At 39.5% G+C, this 14950-nt stretch overlaps 1 protein-coding gene across 1 annotated transcript in view; it reads right to left on the bottom strand.

Moving 5' to 3' along the window:
• Positions 1-1138: 1138 nt before the first annotated feature.
• Positions 1139-14950, bottom strand: part of TMEM65 (transmembrane protein 65) — a 34761-nt gene continuing 20949 nt past the window's right edge. Inside the window, exons 3-8 of the mRNA XM_061447775.1 lie at positions 12871-12915; positions 10703-10770; positions 8891-8945; positions 7663-7705; positions 6568-6673; positions 1139-5022 (exon numbers count right to left, since the gene is read on the bottom strand). Of these exons, the coding sequence (XP_061303759.1) occupies positions 4927-5022; positions 6568-6673; positions 7663-7705; positions 8891-8945; positions 10703-10770; positions 12871-12915 (413 nt within the window). The 3' untranslated portion in view covers positions 1139-4926. The remainder of the gene's footprint in view (positions 5023-6567; positions 6674-7662; positions 7706-8890; positions 8946-10702; positions 10771-12870; positions 12916-14950) is intronic.

Below are 14950 nucleotides of genomic sequence, written 5' to 3'. Positions count from 1 at the left end.
GCGGGGAAAATGATCCCCCAGAATCCCATTCTCATTCCTTTCCTCCTTGGTCCTAGCTGGAAGCAACAGATAAGCCATTTACAGCTAGAATAGGTAGCATCACCAGGGTGCAAATCACTCAGACAAATGCAAGCAGCAATGCTGTACAAAGACAAGGAAGCACTCTGTGTTACTGCACTACCACCCTCCTTGGTGGCAACCTCTTCCCAACAAGAATGGCAGCTCTAGATCCAACAAATCTCAGTCTTCGGATAGATGTTTACTAACCAGTGGATGGTCCCATTCGGTACAGTTCATAATAATCTATTTACTGATGGCTAATATCCACAATTACAGTTTAATTAAATGCTCTAGGCAAAAGCATAAGGCCCTTTTCACAATTACAGATATATAAATGAGACATTGATAAACAGAAGAACAGAACACAGAAGCGACACAAAAATGCATCAGGTTTGAAGACTCAACTAATTTTGGTATTTCACAACTTAGTCTTTGCACACATACAAAAAGGAGCAACTCATGACACTGTGGAGTAGCATTCATAGCAGCAGCACTATTTAAGCCAGTTGCTTAGATAGCCATGGACTACCGAAGTAAAGACTGCTAAACCAAAATGGTTTCCTGTCAGTTGCCTACACTCTGCTACAAGAGGCCTTATCTTGGCATCATTTCCTTACAGGAGAGATCAGCAATCTACACTCCCTGTTGCTACACAAGGTCACTATTCTGATTTCCACACCTGAGGCTCAAAGAATGCACTGCTCAAACCCTAGTGATGACAATCTCTTGGGGGAGCAGGGACAGGGAAACTCACAGGTCTCTAGCAGGTGGGTTCTGATTAGGGGAGGTAGCCTTCCAAACCAAAGCAAAGTCAAATCCTTCTGCACTTACGTTGGCTGGCTTTTAAGATGTAAGTTTGCCCCACAAAATACTACTATTCTGAAGCAACAGTCTGCATGCCCATGGTCCTGAACACTGAGACAAGAGTAAAAGCCAAAGCAAACTTTAAATGAAGGCTTTAAAACAGGAGCTTGACTTTGTGTTAGGAGAGTATTAACTGCAACCTGGGGTAGCTCTAGCTATTTTCTTAGCATTTTAGGTCAAAAAATTCCAGAGGCGTAAGACTCTCAGAGCAGGATGACAATTCCTCGATGCTTTATTAAGACCTTTAGTTTATATATCACTGCTCTGTCAGCTTGTCACTAGACCATGTAAAACATCAGAGAAGAGGGAAACATGTTGGACAGAAGTGTGACAGACTCTGTACAACATTAATGTAGAGATTTACACAATGCAGCTATGCAGGTTGTCAAAATGAGATGAGACCATCCTTTCAGTACAGATATTCCACTCACAGCACTCCTTTATGCACAGACATGCGCAGAAGGGAAGTGACCAAGGAGTGAAACAAAGTGAAGAGCTCCAAAGTCTGGGAAAATTCATGAAGGTTTAGTTTCCATATAAACCCCAAGTGGGCTTCTGGCTCATATTAATCACAAACACTGATTTACCATGCAAACATTTTAATTGTTTAAATCACGCTCTTCCAAGCATGAAGAGACAAAAGTACCACTCCACCATGGTGGTATCTCCTATGACAGTAACAAAGGACCACCTGCTTGTAACTCAAATCATCTGTTCCTGGTTTGTATAGCTGAGGCTGAATACCCACAGGATATTATTAACATTTCCCCTCCAGCATCTGGTCTAATAAAGAAACACAGAACACCTTTGCTGTAGTACAAAAGTTTACAGAAAGTTTGACAATTTAATTAAAGACAATACAAAAGATGTTGTCTGAATTCAAATAATTTATGTAAAAGTACATGCATGAGAAAATACTGACAAGAAGATCTAGTTAACCATATTATCAGATGCATGTTCTTTGTCTCTAGAGATAACATACGATCAAAAATACATTATATTTTAGGTTACAATAAAAGACAGCATTTTAAAATAAACACCATTTCAGGTCTACCAGCCCTTTAACTTAAAAAGTTCCTATTAACACAGGACCAACCGACAGAATAAAAAGATGGAGCAATACTGAAGTGTCTGAACAAGCCTGCAGTGTTTGGTTTTCCTTTAATTGAGAAGAGAGAAGACAACAGGAAATGAAGAAGAGTATTTTGTTAGTGCTCTGTCTTCAGTCTTAAGTGTTTTAAAAGTCATGATCAGAGCCATCAGGGATTACTTTTATCCATGCACCCCAGAAAAACCCACCCTCCCTGTGAGGAGACAGGATATAGATCTGGCACAGATCTTCCACATGAAGCAGCACCACCTCCACACAACAGTAGACCCTGTAGGCAAAGCAAGCTACCCCTACTGTACTCAGGGTGGCAGCTTGGCCCCAACAAGCACTTTCTCTCAGCCTCCAGCAGAGCCACTGTTCCTCTCAAATCATGAGTTATTTCTTCACATTTGTCAAATACTGAAACCCCAGAAATCACCTTCTTGATTGACGGTATCAGACAACAGCCTGAAACACTCAAGATTTCTTACCATGTGTCACTTGCCCTCCACATTTTTGTGGCCAGCTCCATAGTTTAACAAGACGACACATGATTAATTTCTTTGAAGATATTTTAGTTCATTAATTCCCAATAAAAGTATTGGTTGCAGTACAATAGTTTGACATACAGCAACAAAACATACTCGATTTACATGCACAAGCTACTTAACAATAATACACGGTCTTTCCTATTGCCATTATAAAATGAAAACTACTATGACAGCTGACACAGCCTTCCCATTGCTCTCATGAGCTCTAAAAAAGTGATGAAAACAGTGTTCCAGGTGGTACGATGACAAAGAACAGAGGTCTGGCCACTGCTGAAGATTCCAATGAAGATGCCAGTATCATAATGGGAAAGAGTGTTGGTATTACTGTACAAACAGCTACAAGCAAAATTGTTCTGATGTGTACTTCAGTTAAAAAAGAACATGTGGGAACTATAGCTTTGTATAGAAACATACCAGAAACAAAAGTACATGCAGAGGAAGAAAAGGTAAAACCAAGACAACTGTTTGGATGACTAAAACACTGATGACTGAAGTACTGTAAACCAGCAGCAATCTGTGGGGGAAGAGCACATAATTTTCTAAGGAGGATGTTTTTTGTGGTGTTTGTGATTGGTGGCTTCTTTTGTTGTTTATTTGTTTTTTTTTCAATAAAGCTTCCAACTTGGAAAATGAGAGCCAAAACTCCTCTGCATTTGTGTTCCGTGCCTGGCTAAACTCTCTTTCAGATTGACAGTTTGGTCCAGATTCTCATGGTTTAATGTACAAAGTACTGTACATGCTACAAGGACTACTCACTGCAAGTTTTCAAAGTCTGCTTTTCAAAGAACAGATATGACACTGTCACCCTCATTAAAGGTTGATGCCAAAGTTTCAGTACTGCTGTTTAAAGGGCTTCTAGAAATGAGAACAGAGAAGTCAGATTTATGACCAAGAGAAAAGCAATGAGCTCTGTGAAACATAACACATTACAACAAGACTTTTCCTACAGCAAATTAAAGTCAACAGGGGACATCATTTTTATTCTTTCAACGTTTCTTTCTACAGGTTTCAGAAGTGCCAACAATTCCAGCAATAAAACAGAGCGCCCCGGCTGTGCCTCTCTTTTTAGTGTCTTTCCCAAATTTTATTCAACCAGGTAAGAAACCCTCTCCCCTAATCAACAGTTATCAGTTTAGCATTATGCTATTGGCAAGTCAGATCCTGAAATATTATGGGTATTTGATAGTCATAATCAATTTATTCATGACCACATTAAAAAAACACAGTTACATGTGTCTGCACTGTCAGATCTATAATACACCAAGTAAGACTGCAAAAATAAAAGGCAAAAAAAGGAAAAAGGCCTCAAGTCTCCCTTTTTTGTTGTTTGGGGTCTTCTTTACTAATTGTCCCACAGTAGAAAAAAATAAGTAGCAAAGGCTTAATCTTAAATACAAAGTTATAATCTGCAGATCAGGTCCTCTAATCCAGACTGATGGTACACTATTGTTTCAACTGAACCACCCATTACAGACTTGCAATACCAGCACTCATTCATACCCTGAAGCGTTTCCCAGCCTCATCCACCCACCCAACTATTCACACCTCGTTTTAAGCTGAACAGTGAAAATAAAGTTGTTTGGATTTTTGAAACAGTTGCTCTGAATTCTTTAATACCATGCTCAAAAGGCAGGAAGATAAATTTAAGATGTCTCAATTCTCAAAATACTGTTTACAAAGGAAAAAAAGAGGCAAATATGGAAATATAGAAGGTGCTAAACCACCACCAAAAAATGGACTTGGTAAAGAGCCTATACTGGAAACACTTACCTTGTGAAATCCTTAAAATGATCATCTCAGAAGTCGATTCAGACACACTTAATCAGTGTTGTGAAAAATGCAAACTAGGCTGTCACAGATTACTGAAATATCTAATCTAAAGGCAGTGCAAACTGATGGCTGGTCAGGGGGGCAACCAGACAAGTGAGGGACTTCAAATTACTCATCACTGACCTCCTTAATAATCTGCATTGAAGGACCTGATGAAGAGCAGTAAGATTTTTGTCATGCATTTGTTAAGCAACCAATATGCAACTCAAGAGTTATACTGTCACCCATGGTGGATTATCAGAGTCATAATCCATGACAGAATAAAGTCAAAGGGGAACATGGTAAACATTTTGCCATAAGTGAAAACACTTCAAAAATTTACAATTAAATAAAAAGTTAGATGATATCTTATAAAAAGAAGTACTGAACACAACAAAGCCACAATAAATTAGTGTTTCCATAAAACGACATGCTGAAGGTTTTGTTCCCAAGTCTATACATTTTTTACTGTCTGTTAATTCCTAAATATTGACAGCGTAATCGAGTAATTGAGGTACAGTAGTTTACATTTGTATATGTCTTGTAAAAAGGTTATTTTTTTTCTTCCAGTTTTTCTTCCTCATCGCCAAAGAACAACAACGGAAACATTCCTAAAATGCAGCCAATGGTTACTCCAATAGCTTTACCCTAGAGAAAGGGGGAAAAAAGTAAGTTTCTCACTGATCAGTTGTTACTCCTTTGCTGTGTAGTACCAACACAACCAGGAAAACAGACCCTTGGTTCTAGTTTTCAGTTGGGAGCCATATTTTTCTTAGCATGCAGACTAGAAACACAATCTATGAGAGAGAGACAGATATGACAAGGTTAGAAACAGCGTGTGCTGTGATAAAAGGCACATTTCTGAATAAAGAGGAGGGGAATGACCCATGAAGAGCTGCATAGGTGGTAAGGGAGGAGACAGACTCAAAGGACTGGCTAGGAAGACAGAGAAGGGGGGTGAAACAAACAACAAAACCACACGCATATTTCATGTGCAATTACAAATGTATCTGTTTGAATGTGGTAATGCAAAGTCAGGAATGAGGAATTCCTTGTGAACACGATGGCTTGCAAAGGCACAAGGGGAAGACAATAATAATAAATAAAAAAGATTAGAAAACATTTCACAGTTTTTCACAATTGCCTCAGAGGTAGAATTCAAAAGGAGACTAAAGTAAAACAAACAACATCCAAACCACATCGCCAGCAGCAGGTGGATAGCGTTGAGAAACTTGAGACAATGGTTATAAAAGAAAAACTGCTCGCATTCAGGCAAAGATGCTCAGAAGTCTCCTCACAGAAAAGCGCTGTGAATGCGCTGCAGTGCAGTGACAGGCTTTTCCCAATTCAGCTTTCAGCAAGATGACTCTTAGGTTGAGCAGACTAGAGAGCAGCCCACAAACATGCCAATTCTTCCCTGCTCAAGGCTTTGATCTATCACTGCTAAAAGCAGACTTTTCCCCTTAGTTTTCAGTAGCCAGTGTTATTTCTCTTCCTTTAAATCTGCAATGATATTTTCTCCCATGAAGGTTCATTCTGGCAAAGTGAAAGGAATATGTTTCTTTACTCAGTTTCTTATAATCTGATTCTTTCATCAAAATACACTAAATGTTCTCATTTCTGAAGAGGGATTACTTCAAATATTTAAATATTAATTAAGTAGTAATCCTGCAAATGAATCTGCAAGTTAAGTGTCCCACAAGTGTAAACCCAGACACTGAATATTACTCAAATGCTGAAAATTTACCCAGGGGAAAGCTAATTTCATATCCAAGCTAATTATAGAATATTAGAAATGAACACATACTAGCACAGGTATATAAATAGCAAGCACTTGACAAAGAATGTATGGGAGTGAACTACTAAGGAGTTATAACTCTCAGATAAACTGTCTTATCACAGTAGACAGAGCTCAGCCCAGGTATCTCCATGGCATACATGAAGTCACTGCAGAGTCTGCCCATGGTACTAGTCACTCATGGCTTGTTGCATATGGAAAATCACCCCAAGCCCAAAATGATCCAGTCTCATGATGCTCCCTGCCACAGGCTCACGACTAAACCTTCCAGGAAAGGTGTAAAATGTTGGTGATCCTTAAGTATTTAATGGCAAAAGTGACAAAAAGGATCTATCACATATTAGTTTAAACCAAACAAGCTCCACACAAACAGTGCCTAACTACAGGATACTCACCAAGTGTGCACTGAGACGCGTTTGCCACATATCAGCTTGCTTGGGTGTCAGATCAGGGATTGACAGACCCAGTCGTGAAGCTAAAGCTTCTACATAACCTGCAAGACTGGAAGAACAAGAAAACAAGAACAAACGATTTTAGATCTGACATTACTTCTAGTGAGGACTCTGAAGTATCTGAAGCACTGAACTTAAAATGAATTGCTTTTCCTTCAGCTAAAGTCATCAAGAGGTAAATATGGCAAAGTGCGATCATCAGACTTCTGATTGGCATATTTTGCACTGCAAGTTCACTCATTTTCTTACTAATTTGATACACAGTATTTCCAGAAAAAACTTCATGCAGCAAGACAAACCTGGTGTGAATATTACTGTGTTTTTGCAGAGCTTGTTAACCTTCACTGGAGGAAAGGTTACATACACACACTAGGAATAAGCCTCGTTATTTGCAGGGAAAAAAAGAGGAAAAGTGAGCACAAGAGTCACAACTGAAGCTTTACTTTCAGCAATTATTCCTTTAAAAAATAAAGTCAGCTGCATCTGACTGCACCATACAGTAGGTATGCCGAGATCTAAAGGCATTTGAGATACATAACTTTTGTTTGAGGAGAAGGAAATACCTCTTGATCTAGTTATAACAACCGGAGCAGGTATATGAGGGATATTCTACCACAGCAACATACTGTGTCACAAAAAATGTATTTTTCCATTTTGTTTTTTAACGAAAGCACTTCTCGCAGAAGAAGTTCTCATTTAAACTTCCTTAAAAGCAAGCATTGCCTACGGACTACACTGAGTCGGACTAAATGCCAATCCCAATTTTATCCCTTAAAATATGTAATACTGCAGTAACACAGTTAGTCTGTTTCAGAACTATGACATTGCAGTTTTAACCTTGGCAAGAAAACACAACAGTCCAACTTTTCCTTAGAATACACTTCTACAGGCATGTAGTTTACTGAAGCAAAACTCAAGATCTAGAAGAAACAAAACAATTGTATTTCAGCAGTTTATAATGTTGTAGTTCAGTAGCACCAACAGTGTTTGCAAGAGAGGAAAACAATACATATATTCTCTACACGAGTTCAGACATACCCCAGTCCAGCTAAATCCGAAACAAGGTTTCCCAGAGCTGCAGCTGGAGGGAGGAAAAGGGAAGAGAAGGGGGTAAGAAGGGAAAGGATTATTTTCATTACAAATAAACCCAATCAGTTACCATCCCTCCCTGCCCCGGTGACTGTCACTCTTCTCAGTAGATACAGCATAAAAGACTAGAAGTAAGTCTCTTTAGAGTTTTTTTCCTCTGACCTTACTACAGTTTGCAGCAGCAGCAGACTAACAGTAACAGGAAGTGTAACTATTTTTCTCAGCTTACACGAACAACACCTGACAAATACAAACAGAGGGCACAGACACCTGGAAACCAATGTAAGAATTCTTCAGATCAGAGTTAAAAACAGCCATGGGTGGTTGCCAGTTTCATACAGCTAATGCTGGACACCAACAAGGCCTTCCAGTGCCTGAAGAGGTGCAGGAGCACGGGAAACAGAAGGAGCTGTTACTCGTATGTGTAGCTTTGATAAACATTTTAGCACACCCACAAACTGTGTCAGATTAGGAATACTGCAGATACAACTGAATGAAGTTATACACTAAATATACATGATTTCACAGCAGATCTGAGTGAGATAAACTCGCTTGTGATTGCCTTGCATTGCAAAAGAAAAATGCCGCACATCTGTTCGGCGTTTAAGCTGTGTGCCTTCAAGCCACACTGCACCTGATGGATCCAGCAGTATTTTCTCTCCTCTGACACTGCAGAGGCACCAAAGCTGTTGAGCAGAACTTATCAGTTTTGGTCCTGCGCAGGAGCAGGGTGGCTGCTGGGCCTTCCCGTGGTATCACAGGGAGGCAGAGAAGCCACCAAGAACATGGGCCAGCACAGTAAAAGGACACCAACACCGATCTTCACTCAGCACTGCAAGCAAACAGCAGCTTACAAATACATAAACACGCATACCTAAGGATCAGACCCTAGGGAATTTAGAGCAGTCCCATTACAGAAATGCAAATACACTTTCCTAAGCAACCCAGGATCTGAGCTTTTAGATTAAAATGGACAATAAGAGTTGCCAAAGCTACGTGAACTGAAATTCCATTTCTGCAAATGGAATATGTCCTTGTTTCAACCATAGGTTGTTTCTTTATTAGGAAAGGCAGCTGCAAGACCAAGAAAGAGCCATTTCCAGCCCTGTGGCCCACTGTCAGCCTAAAATATAGGAGTGTGCTTATCAGTCTACACATACTGCATTTTATTACTTGCCTGCCATAGTCGAAATTCCTAGGATAACTCCAATTGACAATTCTATTTGGGTTCCCTGAAAAATAAGAATTTTCTCATTACTTGAGATATTTGGAGTTAAGATAGATTACACTGAGTGAACCAGCAAAAGTATTGCTTATTGCTTGCTTATGTTGACACTGAAAGGACAAATGGACATTACTTTTACTAGATCTGCACAGCTCCCATCCTTCCGGCATACATATTTCCCCCCAGGACAAGAGCTTACTTCTGACACTCTTTTAATAGATTATATTTTTCCATAATGACCAGCTAATGGACAGAACTAACCCCTATCTCTGCATATCATTTTCCCCACTGTAATTCTTAGCTGTGTAGCTCTGAATACAAACTTCTACAAATACTGAACAAACAAAACACAGTATTCTAGCTCCTTACTTCTTTAGGTGAAGAAACAAAATTGCAGTGAACTGCATGATGAAACAGCATTACATGGTCCAAAGACGAGACACAACATGCATGAATTAAAACAAGACATGTTCCAGTTGGATATAGGAGACTATTTTCTGCTGTGAAGACAGCTGAGCATTGGAACAGGTTACCCAGAAAGACTCTGCAGTCTCTGCCCTTGCATCTTCTCAAGTACCACTGGATGAAACCACGAATAACCTAGCCTGACCTTACAGGTGATCCTGCTCTGAGCAGGAAGCTACAGATTAGAGACCCTGAGGAAGGTCCTGAGCAAGCGAAAGACTATAAACCTGATAGGTCTTGTGGTTCTTTCCCACCTCAATTTTTCCACGATTAATATCGCACTGTCAGTGAATCACAGAATCACAGAATAATTTGGGTTGCAAAAGACCTGAAGATCATCCAGTTCCAACCCCCCTGCCATGGGCAGGGACACCTCACACTAAACCATGTCACCCAAGGCTCTGTCCAACCTTGCCTTGAACACTGACAGGGATGGAGCATTCACAACTTCCTTGGGCAACCCATTCCAGTGCCTCACCACCCTTACAGTAAAGAACTTCATCCTTATATCCAATCTAAACTTCCCCTGCTTAAGTTTGAACCCATTCCCCCTTGTCCTGTCACTACAGTCCCTAATGAAGAGTCCCTCCCCAGCATCCTTACAGGCCCCCTTCAGATACTGGAAGGCTGCTATGAGGTCTCCATGCAGCCTTCTCTTCTCCAGGCTGAACAGCCCCAACTTTCTCAGCCTGTCTTCATACAGGAGGTGCTCCAGTCCCCTGACCATCCTCGTGGAATAAGGTGGAATTTATCCTCAGTAATAGATCTACAGGAAGAACAATTTATTTGGCCTTTATAAATCTTCCTGTTCCACTAGCCCATTTAATCTTCCAAACAAAGAAAATACGTCAAGAGTGTTAGTCAGAAGTGCCAGGCTGCATCAATACAAATCAACATCAGCACTAACAGTGCCTGCGTCACTCAGAACAAAGGAACACATCAGTAAAAGCCCTGAAGATGTATTCATTAAGGCGTTATAATCACTTTATAATCAGTCAGTACAAAAACGTATCAACTACAAGATCATAAATGTGTCTTACAGCACAGATTAAGAGAGGAAAAAAAGCAAGTTTTTTCTCAGTTCAGTAAACTTTGTTGCAATACTGGCCTTCAGAAGGAACAATGCTCCTTTGCACTGGGCAAAGGCTGAACACCGCATGGTCTTTCTCTTTAAAGAAGAAAGATTAAGAGGGTGAGTTGATACAGTGTCTTACTGAAGCTCTCAATCTAGTCTGTTTTATTCTACTTGAACGATATGAAGCTTACTGACTTGATCGAGGAAAAAAACAGTGAACTTACCGCAGCAATCATAATTGCGTTATCCAAAAATCCAAACCCTACAAAAGGTACTGCATTGTGGAAGAACACTAAAAGAAATAAATAACAGGAGAAAGTAAATATTTGTAAGAGTTCACTAGCTCACAACTGCAATATCAGTCTAATACTGCCTATAAGAGAAACAAAGAGAATATAAACAAAATCCCTTTCCCACTGCTTCTACTGATGACCTTATTTCTGGCAGGTTTAGTAAAAGCCTTTGGTACACCTGAGTGTTACTAACAGCTTTTGACGAATCAGTTAAAGCAACTTACTCTGCAAATACCTGTACAATTTTGGATGTAAGCCACTTATGCCTACTAGAGCACAAAAGAAACACTGAAACTACACAAACTTTGGTACTATTTAGTCCTTCCAACCAGTCACAGTATCACTACGGATTACCAGACTGCCTCACTAGACTCTCTACACTCTTCTCCTGCTCGAAATGAAGCCCCTTTCTCTGCAAATCCCTCTCTATTCCTGTGCAAAAGCTCTTTTTCATGCATTCCTAACAATTCATATTTTAAGAGTATTGCCTGGAGCCAGGCAGTTCTCATCAAAACTCATTCAACTAAATTTACAGATGTTTGGATGGTTTTCACTGGTGTCACACAGCGTTAATTATCTCACTATTCAAACCCAGATTTGATTTTAGTTGGGACCTATTCTGAGAGCAAGTCAGACTTGAAGCTGCTCCTCAATCCACTGTTTAAGAATTCAAGTTCCACCTTCTGTTTCATGTGTTTTTTTCTTCCTTTTACTCCTGAAACTCCAAGTAAACCCTGTGTGAAAATATTTTATATTGCAGGAACTTGGAGCATGCTGGTCTGAATAATAATTCCTAACAAGTACAGTGTTAGCGTGTCATTCCTTTTTGTCCTGCTTCATTTTCTCTCTCAAATTTTAGCTTGTAAGCTTCTGATAGAGATGGGATTGAATTTGTATAGCATAGCCTCCAGCTGAGTTTCAGGTGCTGGCTTCATAAGACTCAATACAACACTGAGGACAGACTACATGACTAAAATACAGCTTAAAGTTAGAACTTCTTTTTAACATTTAAAATGCATCAGCTCTTTAGTTGTTTGGGTTTGAGGTTTTTTTCACTTTCAGATGGGACCAACAACTCCTGTATTTCATAAACTTACAGAGATGCAAGCATAGGAAGAGGGAAGAAAGAAAAGTGTACAAACCTCACAGTCGTGTGAAAAGCAACTGGAATGAGTCCCTTTTGCATTTACCTCTCACAGACAGCATCAACCCATGACCATACAAGAAAATAAAGGCACACTCAAGAGAGCTTTCATGCTTAGGTACTAGAACAAGTCTGGACTTCCAGAGCTACTTTGTAAAAACACATAACGCACCAGTGAAAGACTAAAGCCCAGACTGTATGAAAGTTTCCAACTGTTTTAAACCATTGCAAGACAAAACCTCCCAAAATAAAAACATAAAAAAAAATCACACAGGTATGACAGATCTGCCCAGTATTTTCAAAATGTGTGCACCAAACTCTGGAGCTACAGAGGGAACTCAAATTCCTACCAAAATTGTTATAGTTTTGGAATCCAAGGAGTAAACAGAATCCCAGGGACCAAGAGAAAAAAAAAACCAAAGAGAAGTAAGTGCAGATATGTGGAACAGTAAAAGGTCCAACTACATATATTTGCTAACTGAGAGTATAAAACCACATAAATACACTGATTTGGAAACTAATCCAGAATTTGAATGAGCATGGTATTACAAAAAATACCAAATCTATCTCCAATCTATCTGCAATTTTATCCCATTTCTCAGTCCATTTAAAATGCAGGCGACTAGAAGCAAGTCAATAGCTTTAAACACAAAACCCCCACAAGGTTATGCAGCATCAACACTGCTTGGCTTAGAAAACCAGTGTTTCCTGCTGGCTTTGAACAACGCACTCTCATTTAGGCTTTCTGTCCTACTTTTACTAAATGGTGCACATTCTCCAGCTGAGGTGTTATGAAATCAAGGTAGCAGAGTGGCTGTTGGTGCTTGCTTTGGTTTTCTGTTACTCCAGACGACAGCGATGAGGGCAGACCAGCATTTGCAGGAGAAAGATGAAGCAATTCAAAACACAGACTGCACAAGTACTGAACCACATTCAACAAACATTCTTCTTTTACCATGTTTCAGTTGTCCTGGAGATGGTGGGGCAATCTCCAACTTCTCTAGAGAAGTCAAAATGAAATGAGAAAGTTAGCTCCTTCATCACAAACTCAGCTTATTATAATTTATCAAATTACTAGCAGGCAAAAAAGCAGTTATGTTATTTAACAGCTTTCAAATTTGAAGATAAATGTTTCACATCTACATTATTATTATTTTTACAAAAAAAAACCCACATATTTAAAGCCAAAGTCTTAGAGAAATATTACAAGATTACACTAATATAAGTAATTACGCAAAGTAACAGCTTACATTAGAAGCAGCTCAACAGCCATCTTTAATTACTGAGAATTAGGAAAACACACTAAAATTAGACAAACCAGGACATCTAAAAAGAACTGTACTTAATTATTTGGTTTAGACCCCCAGGCATGCAGCAGACAACCTTTCCTCCAGAGGCAGTCTGCAAAAGACCTCCTACCTCTGTTCTGACAGAAGGCATCTTTTAATAGCTAGTATAAGAATAAAAGAAAAATACTACAATGACATTAGAGAGCACTGATCCCAGTAATAGCAGAACAAGTCTGGCCATTTGGTGCATGTTTCATTTTGGCTTCAAACCATTAAGTGCTTGGAAGCACCAGGACGTCACTGACAGAGCACTCTACAGGAAGCTAACACAGACTATTAGAGGTGATGCACAGAATGCAGCAGCAACGGGTACCCATTCCACAGGGCGAGGGAAAGAAAACCTACTTTTTTAGGCTTCTGGTGCATTTGTAGGTTTTTTGAAATGTGGATGTTGAGCAAAAGACCCCATTTTAAAGCAGAAAACAAAGCTGCCCCGATATCTTCCAGTATTATGAACCTTGAGCTTCTGACAAGTTGCTTCCATACTTTTTATTAGGTACTTCTATAGGCAAAAGTAAAAAATGGTGTAACATGCGAGAAACCTACAACATGACCTCAAGTATTCTAATTTTACTTGAGGCAGCCAAGTACATGAAGAGACAAAGCTGCAAACACAGGCTGTGAACGATTTGAGCATATGTCTGAACAGTGCAGACTAGAGTAAGTATTTGTGTACCCAAGTCACTCTATATGCAAACCTACTGTAAAGGAGAAACTAAAACAGCACGATAGAAAGCTGTAACATAAACGAACTTCCAGGGAACACTCCTATCTACCTCTGAATAAGGCATCTTTTCATAGTTTGCTCTGACTATGATAACCAGTTAGTTTAGGTAATTCCCAAGTGAAGTATTGTGGGTATGAACACAAAGATAGAAGACTACTCAGTTTGTCACAAAATATTACGAGCCTCTAGTGGATTTAACATCAGTCTTGTGCCTTTAACTACAACAGATTCCTGAGTTTGACAGCACATGGCAGTCTACATAATTACTCTCCACAGAGTGTAGAGAGAAAGCTATTAAACAAAGCTAAAACCCAGTGCATAATTGATTCTAGGAACTTATTACAAAAGGAGAAATTGAGGGCAAGCTTTTGGTAGGAAAAAAAAAACCAAACTTTCACATCTATGAATAATGGAAGCTTCAAATCACATTAATTAAAAAACATAAAACTGCTCCTCCAGAACATAAGTAAAGAGCTATCTTGGGATGGTTTTAGAAGAAGGGAGTTTGGGGGACACTACTTTGGGGCTAGAGGAATGATGAGTTACTGCAAGGTAGGGGGAAACAGCAAAGGATCAAATATAACCAAAAATTGCTTCATCATTGACATAACCTTTTTCAGTAGGGTGGGATATCTGCTAAATAACCATTTCATGAAGCAGGGCACCTAAGGCACTTCAATATTAAACAAAGGGTCACTAAGACAGCACTACAGTGGCACTGTGCTCTGGAGACCACACTGCTCTTGTCTGGCCATAGGAAATTCTTGCATAGGTGACAGCATCTTCCTGCCACATCCATAAGAACTTTCTTTCATAAGAGAGAGTCTTGCCAAACTCATCTGGCAATCTGCCTGACGTACAGCTTCTATCATAAAGATTAATCTGGGGAAAAAATCTGGGCTTACATGTACTAACTAATGAGAGAGATATAGGAGAAGTGAGACAGACAAAGCTCAGAT

The sequence above is a fragment of the Pezoporus flaviventris genome, unplaced genomic scaffold (assembly GCF_033815535.1).
Source record: "Pezoporus flaviventris isolate CSIRO_AGI_PZ_B2104156 unplaced genomic scaffold, CSIRO_AGI_Pfla_v1 ptg000007l, whole genome shotgun sequence".
Classification (NCBI taxonomy): Eukaryota; Metazoa; Chordata; class Aves; order Psittaciformes; family Psittacidae; genus Pezoporus; species Pezoporus flaviventris.
This window is presented reverse-complemented; position numbering and strand designations above follow the sequence as displayed.